The 15,782-nt window shown below is 53.5% G+C and overlaps 1 protein-coding gene across 1 annotated transcript; it reads left to right on the forward strand.

The window, feature by feature from the left end:
• The first annotated feature begins 1,444 nt into the window (after positions 1–1,444).
• IVD (isovaleryl-CoA dehydrogenase) lies at positions 1,445–12,952 on the forward strand. The gene is made up of 12 exons (XM_057724545.1): positions 1,445–1,601; positions 3,210–3,299; positions 3,538–3,589; positions 5,615–5,784; positions 6,240–6,333; positions 6,538–6,674; positions 7,985–8,081; positions 9,754–9,847; positions 10,340–10,421; positions 11,074–11,178; positions 11,289–11,361; positions 12,047–12,952. Exons 1-12 carry the CDS (start codon positions 1,449–1,451, stop codon positions 12,178–12,180), a joined length of 1,281 nt encoding a protein of 426 aa, XP_057580528.1. The 5' UTR covers positions 1,445–1,448; the 3' UTR covers positions 12,181–12,952.
• Positions 12,953–15,782: the final 2,830 nt, after the last annotated feature.

The raw sequence follows: 15,782 nt of genomic DNA on the forward strand, positions 1-15,782 counted from the left end.
CATAGACCTTCCCTGAGTGCCAAAGGGCACATCCAAACAGTTGCTAAACAGAAAAATGAGAGAATGCAGAAACAAAGGAGGTGCAGTCAAGAAACTGTAGTACAACAATAAAGCAGGGTCCTGATTCCTCCTCAGGGAATATACACCTAACAATATCTTTGAGTTCTTTTGCTTGAACTAAGGTCCCCACTCAGGTGGAACTTCAGGCTGAGCACCAGATTCCTGGAACACCACCTTGTTACCTCACCACCAACCAGTCAGAAGAAAGTCTGCTCGTAGTGGAAGATAAAGAAGACCCTGACCCCCTCTTCCCAAATGATTAACTGCAATTAACTTCCCCCCTTTCTCCTTTAAAAATCTTCATAGTGGAGCAGACTCTTCGGAGTTGGTTCTTGGACACCAGTCTGCCTTCTCCCCAGGTTGCCTTCTGAATTATGCAACCCTTCCTTTCCAAACAACACTTGTCTTTCCAGCGGGGAGCAACTGAACCTGAGTTCGGTCCACCACCACCCCACCCCTGTTAAACGTAGGTCCTGACTCCTATTCTTAGGTACATGGAATAATTTGGAAGACAGAAACCCCTTAACAACCCCTTTCCCATAAAATTCAATCAAAGTCAACAACCCTGTTACATAATAAAGCAAATTTTACTGAGTTATAACCAGAGTGCACCCTAGAGCAAGCGCTCTTTTCCCAGATTTGCTTTAACAATGTATCGTCAAGCGTGAAGCATTTGGAGCTTTTGCTGTTTTAACACTTGCTTTCCCACAATGTCTGCAGTTAGGGACTGCTATTTTCAGCGCAGGCGGGATTCTTATCCTCCACCCAAAAAAGAAGACACTGGGCTTCCCTGGTGGCGCAGTAAAGAATCTGCCTGCCAATGCAGGGGACACCGGTTGGATCCCTGGTCTGGGAAGATCCCACATGCCGTGGAGCCGCTAAGCCCGCGCCACAACTACTGAGCCTGCGCTCTAGAGCCCTGAGCCACAACTACTGAGTCCACATGTGGCAACTACTGAAGCCACTGCAATGAGAAGCCCAAGCACCATAAGGAAGAGCAGCCCCGGCTCTCCGCAATTAGGGAAAGTCTGCATGCAGCAATGGAGACCCAACTCAGCCAATAAATAAATAAATTTATTTTTTTTAAAAAAGAAGAAGACACTCCTCCTGCTGGTTCACTTTAAAAAAGACCTAACCAGGACAGGACGCCAGCAGGTCCTGCTCCCCCAGCAAGCCCTCCCGCCTCGCGGGGAGTTTGCCCCGGGAGGTCACCGCTGATTGGCTAGTGCCAGGGGCCGCGGAAGCGCGGCCTTCAGCGGGCAGCGGAAATGGATTGGCCGCTGGAGACCCACCCCCTCGCCGATTGGCTGCAGCGAAGCCGGGGATTGGTGGAGCGCTCAGGGCTTGTTCACAGCTGCTGGGGCTCCAGCTCCGCCCACAAGGCAGAGATGGCGACTGCAGCTTGGCTGCTGGGTCGGCGTGTGGCGAGCTGGAGGCTGCGGCCGCCACTGCAGCCCCTCGCCGGCTTGATTACCCAGCGGGCCAACTCGCTGTTGCCAGTGGACGATGCAATCAATGGGCTAAGCGAGGAGCAGAAGCAGGTAGGGAGCCTGACCCCCTTCCCGGCCCCTTCTCCGTGCTCGGTGGTCGCCCCGGCGCTCTTCTGCCCTGCGCGCACCCAACCGCGGTGTGTGATCCGGGGGCTGCGGGAGCGCCAGCGCGGGGGCGGCCGCGGGCCCCAGCCTCCCTTCTGTGGCGGCAGCAAGGCCCAGCTGCCGGAGTTAGACGAGGAGTTGAGGACAGGAACGGTCCCGGCGGGGGGAGGGAGGTGTTTCGGTGGAGAATTGGCAGGACTACCCGCGTGTGGCAAAAGGGCCCTTGATCTGTCTGAAGTCCTCTTACACCTTCATACTGTGTAAGGCCGTGGTTCTCAAACTTGGTTAATCATCACCATGCAATCTTTTTCAAATACACACCTTGGGGTTGGGGATGGAATTAAAAGGCCGTGTATACCCGTCAACCTATCGGGTCAAAGCGCAAAGCTGGAAAAGAAACTTGAAGGATGTTGTCACTAATGGAGCTGAACCAGAGCCATTCCTTGACCAGAGCCAAACCAGGGTCCAAACCACTTGGACCCTGGTTTGGAGTTCCCGGGAATGTGAGTCTCCTTTTCTAAGCAAGTGCTTGAGCTTCCCCAAAACTCCAATGTCCACTTGCATTTACAGTCTGCAGACAAGAGTTTTGAATCACCTGAGGCAGGAACTGTTCAATCCTTGTTCTCAATCTCTTTGGAATAATTCTTTTAGCCAATGGCTCAGGGGCAAAAAAAGAGCCTGACACGAGCCAAGAACTGAAGGGGGCGTGGCTGGAGCACAGTGAGTAGGGGATGAGAAAGGTACTGGGGAAGGCTGGAAGGGCTTCAGGGGTCACCGCACACAAGGGTCTTCCAGTCCTGGGTAAGGAGTTTGTCTTTTTTTTTTTTTTAACCATTTTTAAAAAATTGAAGTATAGGACTTGCGTGGTGGTGCAGTGGTTAAGAGTCCGCCTGCCAATGCAGGGAACATGGGTTCCATCCCTGGTCTGGGAAGATCCCACTTGCTGCAGAGCCACTAAGCCTGTGTGCCACAACTACTGAGCCTGCGCTCTAGAGCCTGCGAGCCACAACTACTTAAGCCCGTGCACCCCAGAGCCCGTATGCTACAACTACTGAAGCTCACACACCTAGAGCCCGTGCTCTGCAACAAGAGAAGCCACCTAAATGAGGAATCCAGGCATCACAACAAAGAGTAGCCCCCGGTCACCGCAACTAGAGAAAGCCCATGCGCAGCAGTGAAGACGTAATGCAGCCAAAACAAAAAAAAGAGGAAGAAGGAAATATAGTTAATTTACAATGTTGTGTTAGTTTCAGATGTACAAAAAAGTGATTCAGTTATACATATACATATGTAAGGGGTTTGTCTTTTAAGAGCAATGGAAAGCCATTAAATGATACATGTAGGGGAGTGACATTTAAGAAATAATCTTCAGAAAGAGGTGAAGATCACCTTTGAGGAAGCATAAACTGGTGGGGCCTCTAAGTTTCAGTCTGATGCCGTTTGTGAGGTTACTTGTGTCCCGTTTCCCTGAAGGTGTCCTCAGTAGTAGAGATGCTGGCCTCAGGGGCAATTATGTACTGTTTCAGCAGCATCTGTCCACCTCTCTCCCTCTAGCTTCGTCAGATCATGGCTAAGTTCCTTCAGGAACATCTAGCCCCCCAGGCCCAGGAGATTGATCGGAGCAATGAGTTCAAGAACCTGCGAGTGAGTCATGAGGCCCACACTGAGGGGGGCAGGAGGGCAGTCTGGGAGCTGGGCTGGGATGGTCTGGGAATTGCCCTGCTGCCTGACAGGGCCCACACAGTCTCCTGGTAAATGAAAGCTCCCTAAGAATGCAGCCCCCTTCTGTGAAGCCCTTGGGTCTCATTGTTCCCGATGTGCCAGGCCCCTGTGACTGGCTGCCTTCTCACAACCCACTGCACTCACTCTGTTCTGTTGGCAGGAGTTTTGGAAGCAGCTGGGGAACCTGGGAGTCTTGGGCATCACAGCCCCTGGTGAGTGTAGTTTCTTTTCCTATAGAGAACTTTTCTTGCATGTCCTTTAATACCATTCCCAAAAGAAGCAGGAAAGGAGAGGAAAGATCACACTCATAGAAACCTAGAGTCTCTTCCCTCTTGGGCCTGAGAAAGTGCCCACTGTCAGCCCAGAGAAAAACAAGCTCTTCTGTTTCTTTAGGCAGTGTTGTTAAGAAGGTAATGGATTTAGGTCAGTGTGGTTCCCTTGGGTCGCCCAGACCCTTGAACTCTGCATGCTTCACAAGTTCCCCCAGGTGATCTGAGGAGTTTAGAAAACTCTAGATCAAGCAGTGATCTTAGTACCTCAGTCTTACTGCCTCCCCTAATCCCTAAGCTCTGCCCTACCAATAAGCATCAAGGCAGGACCACTCAGGGCAATGTTCACCTATGGGGAATGCCTGTGTGCTCTGCCCACAGCTTGGCCCTAGAGCTCTTTTGGAAGCAGATGGGGGTGTGGGGAAGAGGGATGCCCCTCTGAGCCTCCATATGAGATGGCCAGATGATGTGTTTAATAAGCTATCCCTGGTCCTGTCTAGAGTCCCCTATGGGTCTTACTGCTTGTTTCCAGGGGGAGAGGGCAGGGAGCAGTTCAGATGTTGGCCTCTGAAGAAGAGGCCAGGCCTGGCTTGCACTGCTTAGTAAAGAGATGAGCCTGTGGCCTCGCCAGCCAAAGCCTGGACAGCCCACCCTGCTTTGGCTTATGTTCACTGGACATTAGAGTAGAGGTGGATCACAGTCTTCTTCTCCTTACATCTTCCCCTCACCGCTTGCAGACAGTTCCTGGGATTTAAGCTGATCGTAGAAAGTTACATCATGAGGAATGATGTAACCACTTAAAAATTAATTTAGACTATCTTAACATACAAGAGTAGGGGGAAGGTTGCTGGGAACTCAAGCAAGACTCTTTCTCCCGCTGTGTCTTGGGGGTTTATGAGCCCCCATAGAGAATATGCTTCTGAATCAGATGCTAGTTAATGAAGAAAGAGGCAGTTACGAATCAGAGGAAAACACTATCCAGGGGGAGCCTTGAAAAGAAAGCCAGATATGAGCTCTGGTTTCCACATGGTGTCCTGGTAGCTATTTCTAATGTCACCTGCCCATGGGCTTTCCTTCCTAGAGCTGGGGGAGTTGCGCTAATCCTTCCCTAGAGCCAAGGATAAGTCTAACTTCTTGGGCAGAGTGAACATATACAGAGGGCCTTACGAGGGTTTACCCAAACAGCAGGGCAGAGGGAGGGGAGGCTGGTGCCAGATGGCCCGGCCTCTTTGATTTTAGATCTGCTGCCAAGGGAAAAAAAAAAACACATTTTTTTATGAGGCGTTCTGAAATTCCCTCCCAGCATCTCTTCTGCTCTCTCCAGACTTTCTCTCGGGCTGTAGCTTTTAGGTGCAAACCTACACGATGAAGCGCTCACCTTCCTCAGGCCTTCTGCATGCACATCCTCTGCTTTGTATCTCATCTTAGGGCTTTCACCTTCCCTCTTTGTGTTTCTCTGATAAAACCCCAGGTCCTCTTCCTTCATTTACTCAACAGCATCAGCACTTCTGTAGCTTTCTGAATAGTGGGTGCTCAGGTCTTCTTGTCTCCATTAAGAGATCTGTCTGGGAAAGTGAATTCCCTGATGGTTCAGTGGTTAGGACTCTGTGCTTTCACTGCCGAGGGTCTGGGTTCGACCCCTGGTAGAGGAACTAAGATCCTGGAAGCTGCGTGGTGCGGCCAAATAAAGAAATAACTAAAATATTTTTTAAATAATGTTTGGGATAAAGCAGGAGTTGCAGTGACTTTTCTGAGCCACACCTCAGCTGACCAGAGGCAGCAGGCAAAACCAGTTCTGTGAGCTCTGCAAGCAGGGTCCACAGCATCAGCCTGTTGACCTTGCTCGAGGGAACTTGATGCTGTGACAGTGTTCCTCTACGGCGAATAAATGCAGGATTCCGCTCAGGGTCCTCATGTAACTTGGGCTGCCTTTTCCACTCCCCTGCGCCCCCCATCTGCACCCCCCAGTTCAGTATGGCGGCTCGGGCCTGGGCTACCTGGAACACGTGCTGGTGATGGAGGAGATATCCCGAGCCTCCGGAGCAGTGGGTCTCAGTTACGGTGCCCACTCCAACCTCTGCCTCAACCAGCTTGTGCGCAACGGAAGCGAGGCCCAGAAGGAGAAGTACCTCCCCAAGGTGAGGAGATGGGGATGGAGGAACACGCTGATCGCATGGTGCACCCATCAGCCATGAGGCTCCTCTTCCACTGGGGAGGGCCGGTCAGACGTGCTTTCGGTAGCATGCTGCCCTGAATCTGAGAGGGCTAGGAAGGGGTCAGAGATTTGCTTTAAAATATTTCAGTCAAAAAAAATTAAAAATAGGGCCAGAACACCCGAGTCAGTCACTGGATAACATTTACTGAGCATTTTAAGAAACAGAAGCTTAGGACTAGCTTCCCTTGCAAAGGGAATGGGAAAAGGAGAGAGAGCGTCAGCCTTGTGGATATGAGGCTTCTCTTCTAGGGCTTTACCTATACCAGGATCTGAGAGAAGTTGCAGGGGTGTCACGTGACCAGGCAAGAAGCGGGATCGGTGAGCCCCTATAGGGTACTTCTGAAGTCATGACAAGGTCCTTTGGGGTTTTCCTTGCAGCTGATCAGCGGTGAATACATTGGTGCCCTGGCCATGAGTGAGCCCAATGCTGGCTCCGATGTTGTCTCCATGAAGCTGAAAGCAGAAAAAAAAGGTGAGGCTCCTCTTGACTTGGGAGCTGAAACGGGCAGAGTGACAGACCTTTGGGGTGAGGGGGCAGTGATCGGAGGTGGCCTCTGCTGGGTTTCCAGACACATTTGTCCGCTGGACAGCTTTTTGCTCAACAGAAGGTCTGGTGGATTGACGGGCTAAGACAGGCCCATACAGCTTGTACAAGTAGCCAACTTCCTGTCCTTAGGAGATCACTACATCCTGAATGGCAACAAATTCTGGATCACCAATGGCCCCGATGCTGACGTCCTTATTGTCTATGCCAAGACAGATCTGGCTGCTGTGCCAGCTTCTCGGGGCATCACAGCCTTCATTGTGGAGAAGGTGAGTGTAGGCGAGTATATGGCGGGAGGCTTTTGTCTCCTGAAAGTGGCACCAGAGATGACCTCCTACGAGTGATCACAGAGATCATCAGTGTTGTGTGCCCTGCCGAGGCTCCCTCCTGGGATGGGGCTGAGGCAGGAGAGGAGACTGAAAGGAGGGTGGCCAAAAAGTAGAGTCTGGGGAGGAGGGGTCAAGTCTGAGGATGGTGGAGCCATCCATAGAGCCATCCGGAGGTCCAAGAAGATGAGGGCTGAAGGGAGGCCACCAGCTTTGACGCTCAGGGTGTCACTGGTGGACTTGGACTTGGAGAGAACAGCCGTGGAAGCCCAAGGTGTCAGTGAGGGAGGAGGCAGGGAGGTTGGAGACTGCACTTTCCAAGTCATGTCAGTAAAAGCACAAGGGAGACAGCAGGGGTTAGAATGAAAAGTTGGGCGCTTCAGTTTGCTTTTAGGAGTGGGAGAGAACTGAGCAAATTTTTTGGTAGAGAAAATAGAAAACAGAGAAAATGAGATATGTGAGAGCGAGTGAGCAAAGCACGATGGTGAGTTGAGGGAGAAGAGGCAAGGGTTGGGGACGGGTGATGGTGGAGGAACCATCCGCCTAATGGCCATGAAGTAGGAGACCAGGGCCCCTGGGAGGGCAGGGGGCCCATGGGGGCAGGGAAGTGGGTAGAGAGTTTCATGAATGAGTGTTGTAAAGGTTTGCAGTACCTTCCATAGGGAGGAGGGAGAGTATCTGGCTGGGACTGGAGGACAAGAAAAACAAGTAGCCCAAAGGGCGTGGCTAAGACGGGAAGTCTCCAGGTTGAGTTGCGCTGCTCCTGTCTCCTGGAGGAGAGGGAAGCAACACCTGGCAGCGCTCTGCGGGGCACCTGCCAACGCGTTCTGCATCTGATTAGTCCAAGCCAAAGCACACAGGTGGCTGCGTTGAAACCCGGATGGGACTCGGTTAGGTACAGGTGGCAGAGGAACAAGGGGGCAAAGGAACTGAGTGGGCTGGGGAGAGTGTCTTAGAAGTGATTTCCCCCGAGGAAAGGAACCAAAGCCAGGAAGGGTCAGAAGGCCCCAGGGATCTGGCATTCCACTGGGAAAGAACAGGTCTCAGAGAACTGGGGACAATGTCGCCAGCAGCAGGGGACGCTGCAGTGGGGTGTTAGGGGCATACAGAATGGGGCCCGGTGAGTAGAAGGCTGGTGTATCAAGCAGGTACGGGGACTTGATGGGAAGATGGGCACTTCCCAGCGGTCTTCCCTTTTCTCGGCCCCCATGGGGGCGGCTCTGTAATCAGGACCCCCTTTTATTCCCGTAAAGGATATGCCAGGTTTCAGCACCTCCAAGAAGCTGGACAAACTGGGGATGAGGGGCTCGAACACCTGCGAGCTAATCTTTGAAGACTGCAAGGTTCCTGGTGAGTCTCTGAGAATGAGGGAGCCCCTGTCCTGACCCCATCAGATGCTGAGAAAGCCCATCTCTGGACTGGAGAGCCTCACCGTTGTTAGCTTACCAATGGCGTGGGGCCAGACGGTGGGTCTTCCACTGCGCCCTTGCCTGCCGGCCCATAGGGGTGGGTCTCAGTCTGGACAGCTGTGCTTCCCGGCCAGAGCTCCTGCAGCTGTGTGCCCGACTGTGGCTGCAAGGAAGGGTGGTGTTTCCTATGTGGACGACACACCGTGCCTGGGGCTGGTATTCCAGTATCTGGAGTAGTATCTGCCCTCACCCACTCACGTCCTTCAGACTTCCTCATATGTCCATTTGCCTGTACAGCCTGTGTAAGGAATTCATTAACGATGCTAAAAATAAATAACGACGCATCTAAATAAACTGATGGAAGCTGGACTCGGTGCAGCGAAGGCATTTCCGTTTATGAGTATTTCTCCCCTGAAGTGTAAGTGAAAGTGTACCACATCATGAGAGAGCCAGCACCCCCGTCATGCACTGATGAGACTGGGCACAGATTTTTTTTAAATACTATTTTTTATTGTTTTATTTATTTTTATTTTTGGCTGCATGGGGTCTTCATTGCTCGCATGGGCTTTCTCTAGTTGTGGCGAGCCAGGGCTACTCTTCATTGTGGTGGGTGGGTTTCTCATTGTGGTGGCTTCTCTTGTTGCAGAGCATAGGCTCTAGGCGTGCAGGCTTCAGCAGTTGTGGCACACAGGCTCAGTAGTTGTGGCGCACAGGCTTAGTTGCCCTGTGGCATGTGGGATCTTCCCGGACCAGGGATCGAACCCTTGTCCCCTGCATTGGCAGACAGGTTCTTAACCACTGCGCCACCAAGGAAGCCCAAGGGCACAGATTTGATCATCTTGGCTGGCTCTGTGCCTCAGCCACAAACCATCCCTCTCCCCCACAATCCACCACCTGAGAAAAGTGTGCTTGGGTTATAAGGAGCATCTAAGGAGGGATGATCAGTACAGAGCCTTCTTTGTTGGCAAGAAAAAATCCCACTAGCATGAAAGCAGATCACTGGTGTCAACTCTTTGCCCTCAGCTTTCTGCCCACACCTCCCCAGGCCATCCACTGTCCTTGCTTCCAGGGTGGGGAGGTGTTCAGCAGCTCCTGCCACCAGCATCGAATGGCCCATCTCCTGGACAGACTCCTGCATGGACCACCCTGGAGAGGGTGGAAGATAGTATTGACCAGAGCAGACTCAACCTGGGGGGAAAGAGTCATTCTCTGGTTCCTTTATGGGCACAAGTGTGTAAAAAAATAAAAAATAAAAAATAAATGGGAGGGCTTGGATGACTTCTAGAGCAAACTAGCTTTTCTTCTTTCCCATCCAAGGCAGCTCAAGAAGAGGAGGGGAGGATCTAAGGATTGGGCCTTTGTGTCTGGACTTGTGGATGCTGTGTGTGTTGGGGGTGGGGCATGGGGTAGGGGGAGCGTGTCCCCTCTAGCAAACTCCACTTCTGACTGGAAGTGGTAAACGATCCTTTTCCTCACCCGGAACCCTAGTTGAAGCTCCGCTGGCATATGTTAATGCCTTGTGAGAGAGTCATGTTACTAAACCCAGCAGCTTTTCTAAAAGTGAGGAGGCTGTGGACAGCCCTCTTCGCCCTGACCAGCACTTTTCCCTGCAGCTGCCAACATCCTGGGCCATCTAAGTAAGGGTGTCTACGTGCTGATGAGTGGGCTGGACCTGGAGCGGCTGGTGCTGGCCGGCGGGCCCCTCGGGTGAGTGCGTGGCTCGCGGGAGCTGGGCTCTTGCCGTGTCCTCGGCAGGTGGTGCCGCTGCAGCCCTCGCCTCGGGGGCCGATGGGAGCCGCCTCCCGGCTTCTGTACCTTCTCTGCTGGAGACAAAAAATTACCTTCCCTCTCATATTTCCTTTCTTTGCACTGAAAGCAAGTATCATTGGGTGACGGACAAAAGGCCTGAGGAGCCATCCTGCGTAGTTACTCAGAACGCGAAGCAGGGTGCCTGAGCGCTAACCACCTACACCAGGTCCCGCCACTCCACCTGGTCTCCGGGGAGGGGGCACAAGTGCTGGGCCGTCAGTGCAGGGACTGAGCAGGGGTGACCAGAGTCCTCACACTCCTCTTCTCCTCCAGCTCCTTGTCTCTCTGGGCTGCCCCCAGACCTTTCCACACTAGCATCTGCCCCCACTGCCCCAACCAGCACCGCGGCGACAGCGAGGCCCCTCACCGGTGTTTTTCTCCTTCCCCCAGGATCATGCAGGCCGTCCTCGACCACACTATTCCCTACCTGCACGTGAGGGAAGCCTTCGGCCAGAAGATCGGCCACTTCCAGGTGAGTGCAATGGTTTTGTTAAGATGTACTTTTTCATCGGGTTCAAGTTTTCTTTAACAAACGAGCAAATGGGGCACGTGCTGTGGTCATTTACTCTCCTTGGTCCAAAAAATGAGTTTGAGGGACTTCCCTGGCGGTCCAGTGGTTGGGACTCCGCGCTTCCACTGCAGGGAGCCCAGGTTCGATCCCTGGTCGGGGAGCTAAGATCCTGCACGCCACGTGGCGCGGCCAAAATAAACAGAAACAAAAAATGAGTCTGAATGCTTGGGACACGGGCTTCCTCAGCACGCTGCCGGGCTTTGGAAGCTGTCAGGTAGTTCGTCTCATGTCGCCTCCCGTCCCATTTGAGATGAATGAACAAGGCCCTGTAGGGTTGGAGGGTGAAGCGAGCAGGTTGTGGGGAGGGAGGAGCATTTCAAGTCATGCTTTCTGGGCTGCAGGACGGTGAAGAGGGTCGCGGGAGCAGAGGTCCAGGCCCACGCTGCAGCAGCAGCTCGCGGGCCTTAACTCCAGACCCACCGCCACGTCTGTCATCCTAAGCAAGTCCCACCTCCTCTCTGTGCTCTGGGTCCCCGTTCCCAGCGAACTAGGGAATGATGCTGAGAGGAGCCTGTCTCCAGCACACTGACCTGTGGCCTCCCTTTGTGTGAAGCTGATGCAGGGGAAGATGGCAGACATGTACACCCGCCTCACGGCCTGCCGGCAGTACGTCTACAATGTTGCCAAGGCCTGTGACGGGGGCCACTGCACCGCCAAGGTACGGGCTGGGCCCAGAGGAGTGTGTGCCGGGGCGGGGGTGGGTGCTGGGCCCCCTCCCCTCCGTGCGGCCCCAGCGGGGCCCCGCTGACCCAGAGCCTCCTCCCGCAGGACTGCGCCGGCGTGATTCTTTACTCGGCCGAGTGCGCCACACAGGTCGCCCTGGACGGCATCCAGTGTTTGGGTGAGTGGTCCCCACTACCTACTCCTAGAGCCTGTGGCTGCCTCCAGGAAGAGGCTCCTCTGCACTCCTCCCCCTGTGCTTCAGCTGAGCTGCACCCTTAGGCTCCTCCTGCCGCAGGTACTGGGAGGACATGGAAAAGCAAATGGGAAAACTGCCAGAGGCCACACGTTGCTACTGTCCTCAGCAGGCGGCCCCCCCGCCAGCCTGGTCCTATGGACACTGGGAAATGGGGAAAAGGAGGCGCCTCAGAGGTGGAACAGCCTCACTTCAATGCCACATAGTGGGTAAGAGCACAAGCTTGAGCCAGACAGCCTAGGTTCGAATCCTGGCTCTACCACTGACCGGCTTTGTGACTTGTGCAAATTACTTCACTTCTCTGGGCCTGGCACCCAGTGAGTGGTATGCAGTCGTCTGTGGTCCCCCTTCTCCATGTCTGCCAGTGGTTCTCCCGCACCCTAGCCTGGCATCCTCAGCACTTGGAGCGGCCTTCCGGCCCCCTGTCCACTCTCCCCACAGCTAGGCAGTCCCCACCCCCTCCCTCTCACCACCTCTTGCTGCTTCTCTTCAGTCAGTCCCTCCTGTGCCCATTTCTATATACTTGATCTTCTGTTTGCATTCCGTGCCTTGCCCACGGCCCGTCACTTTTCCTGTCGTCCTTTCTTCTCTGCCCAAATCGTGGCTGCAGGTGGCAATGGCTACATCAACGACTTTCCCATGGGCCGCTTTCTGAGAGATGCCAAGCTGTATGAGATCGGGGCTGGGACCAGTGAGGTGAGGCGGCTGGTCATCGGCAGAGCCTTCAATGCAGACTTCCACTAACCCCAAGACCCTTCGCCTCCTTTCCCAGCACCTAGAGGCCTTTCTCTGGAAGGAGAGACGTGGCAGCTCTCCTCCAGGCAGGCCCTGCCCACCGGCCCAGGAGGTGTGCAGCAGCTTAACATGGAACCCTCAGGAAGCATGCGGGCTTTCTGGGGCTTGATGGGAGGACTTTGGTGACTCTGTGCCCTTGCTCTCTAACTTCGAGCCTGATGCCTTCCCTCCTCCCAGGGTGGGCACCTTATGTTCTGGTGAGCCTCTGCCAAGGAACCCTCTGCTCAAGTACACCAGAAGCATTGCCCCTCTCCTTCATTTGAACTTGGTAGCCTCTTTTCTTTCTGGGGAAAAATACCCCCAAAACCTAGCCTTTGTTTCTGCAAATGTCTCGAGGCATCAGCTCCCAGCAGCTTGCGAGTGGGCACCCTCTCTGCAGCAGCCCCTCCATCCCTCATTCTCTACAGCCGAAATCCTGCCGCTGGGGTGGAGCTCTGGGAATAGGCATCTCAGAACACCTGTGCCACCCACAGTCCACGGTGGGGCAGAGGTCAGCGTGCCCGTGAAGGACGGGCTTAGTGCCTCCAGCACAGCGCTGCTGCTGCCACCGTCCAGTCCTGGCCATGTGACAGCCCACAGCTGACTGGGCAGCAGGCTGTGTTGGCTGGCTCCACTCCAGCCAAGGCTGCCTGCGTACATTTCTCTGGACACCCTATGGCTAATTTTGTTACAACTGCACAGCGGCTGCTGCCATTTTGTATTAAACGTATCATGAAGAAAACCCATCTGCTTCTAAACTGGTGTTTTTGGGGAGAAGCAGCCTACTTGCTACTGCCTTCTGTGTGGCTCCCGCCTTATGTCCTTGGAGAGTGGTCGGTCCAGGTCCTGCTTCTGGCCCTCCAGCCTGCTCATTGGTGATGGGGGACACAGGGATGGAATCAGCCCTCAGGGTAGAGGGGTTCTTAACCTCCCTTTCCCAGATTTCCCAATGATTTTTTAAAGAAAGGAGGGAACCCAGAGTGGTAAGAGTCTTGAAGCTAGAAGGAAGCTTATAAATTTCTGGAAGCCATCTCCATGTTTTTTAAAAGATCAAGACAAGTTGATTTTCCCAAGGTCAGAACTGGAGCTAGAATCCAGACCAGCGCGAATAGGGGTTCTGAGAATGCCAGCCTGGGGCCCCCCTGCATGGCCGCCTGCATGGAGCACAGAGTCGGACAGGTTTTGGGTTGTCCCACTCCATCTAATTCCCTAAAAGAGAAGTGGTTTTCTTGGCCCTCAGCCCAGCAGCGCCTGTTCTGACTTCTGGTCCTGGCCTGTAGCCAAGAGCTGTTCCCAGCCTGATGCCTGTGGCAGGTGGAGTTAGCTCCTTACCAAACCCAGCCCAGTCCTATCCTGAGGGGCTTGTGGCCCAGTCCCTTTACTTCCCCACCCTGTTCCCTACTATGCTGGAGATGAAGGTGGCTAAAATGGTGGTCTTGCTGGGTTTAAAGTGTAGCTGGAACAACAGCCCAAAGACGTTCAGAATGGGATGTTTCATCCAGTCAGTGTGGGTAATGGAGTTCTGCCACCAACTTGGGGAGAATGATTATTCTCCTGATGCTATATGTGAAATAGAAATTTTAAAAAATAAAGCCAAAAAAAGTGTAGCCTGAGTCATGAATGATGGGAGAGCAGGGGGCACCCAGTTCTTGGAGTTTTGGGTTGTTTACGCGCATCGTGCAACTCTGCAGCACCAGCTGCCAGCACCCCTCCTTCCTGGGGCTGCCTCATTCCACTCCAGTTTTAGGCAGGTCACTATCAGCCCAGCTCCCCTGTTCACTGCCATCCTGTTCTTTGTTTTCCTACTGCATCCGATGGCAACAGAAGCTAAGGGAATGGTTTTCCAAGTGTGGTCTGGGCACATCCTTTATCAGAATTTGGCAACCTGAAAAAACCCCAGATTCCTGGATGGGACCCAGACCTAATCACATCTCCAGGGGAAATTAAGAGACACTACCGACCTTTTAAAACAGCTGATGTAGGGCCTAGAGGACACGCCCCCCAGAAGCCTGAGTCCTAATTCTAAACTCATATAACCTGGTAATGACAAACCCTCACCTACGTAGACCTCTTAAGTCTCATGTTGACATAATAGCTCTTTGATCCCGACCACCGGGTGCAGGAGACAAGGTTGCTCATGGCCCGCTCGCAGAAGACCGGTGGGTTGCCCACAGAACCCAAAAAAACGGTGTGTGAAGCGGCCACGCCCAGACGTGGAGCCAGCGGTGCCGTCAGCTAGGCGTGGGGGCTGAGAAGAGGCGCCTCTTTTTGATTTGGGGGCGGACACCCGGTCCACGCCCCGCCCGGCGGAGCCGAGACCCAAGACGGTTACCCGCGATCCCCAGCTAGGGCAGGTCCAGGGTCCAGGGTCTTCCCTCTGTTCCTCACCCCGGAGGCACCGCGCGCACGCGCGCGTGGCGGAGCGCTGCTCAGGCTCGCGGGCTCGGGCCCGGGCGCGGCTCCGCGGGCCCTGCGTGGAGCTCGCCTGACCCCTGCCGGCCGGCCGCCGCAATGGCAGGGTGCTCTGGACTGGCGGCTCCCAGTCTCCCATTTCAGGATGCACAGGGCTCAACGACGTTTTGTTCTGCCAAATGACGACATTAAGAGGAAAAAAAGCCGGCTATTCTCTGTCTTGCATAGTTTCATGCAAGAAAGGCCACTTCTGGCAATTTAAAAAGTAGAAAGGACAAATTCAGAGCAAAGGGCAATTTTTCTTGGTGGGCAGGGGGTTGTTTGTTTTATATGCATGGGTTTTAAACTATGATAGATTAAAGCCTTATTAAAAACAAACAAACAAAAAAACTGCAAACCCTCCACTCCACCCAGTTTCAGGATGAAACTCCTTTTGAATCTTTAAGAGATTTCGTTTGGTAATTCACTTTATGCCTTTAATTGATACAATGCCTTACTGATTTAATTGCATATAGATCTATAAAGGGCACACATTTGATTTATCAGAATTTCACTACATGCCTCGTTTCCACAGGCCAGCATCTGGGGGCCCTGGGATCAGATGGTTCAGAGCCCTAACCACATTCTTGGCTGTCCTGCCTCTGCCCACACTCCTCATACCCAGAGCCCAGAGCCACACTAGTTCCAGGCGGAAGCCCTGTGTGATGCGCCCGGTCACTCCGACAAGGAGCTGTTCGTGAAGCTGGCCTCTCCAACACCCACCACCCACCCTCCCACTCTCAGACACAGCTAGCCTGTCAAAATAGTTCTTGGATCCACAACAAACCGACAACTTGCCTGCCTTCTTCCTATTCATGCACCTCAACCCTTCCTCTGTATTGAGCCAGACTGAACTATCAAGCCCCCCTAAATCCTTCAGTGTCTCCCAACACCTATAAGATCTAAGGTTTTGCAAAGCAAATGAGACCCTGATCTGCTTGGCCTTCCCCTCCGGCGGCTCCTCTCCCCATCCCCGCTGAGTACTTGTGTTCTGGTTGCAAACAGTCCTCGTGACTCTGTTTCTTACCTTGTGCTTTTGCTCCAGCTGATCCCTCTGCGGAGGATGTCCTAGCCCTTCACCTTGTTCTTGCTTCCTCATCCCTAAAGCCTCAGTTCAGCGG

The sequence above is a fragment of the Hippopotamus amphibius genome, chromosome 2 (assembly GCF_030028045.1).
Source record: "Hippopotamus amphibius kiboko isolate mHipAmp2 chromosome 2, mHipAmp2.hap2, whole genome shotgun sequence".
Lineage (NCBI taxonomy): Eukaryota > Metazoa > Chordata > Mammalia > Artiodactyla > Hippopotamidae > Hippopotamus > Hippopotamus amphibius.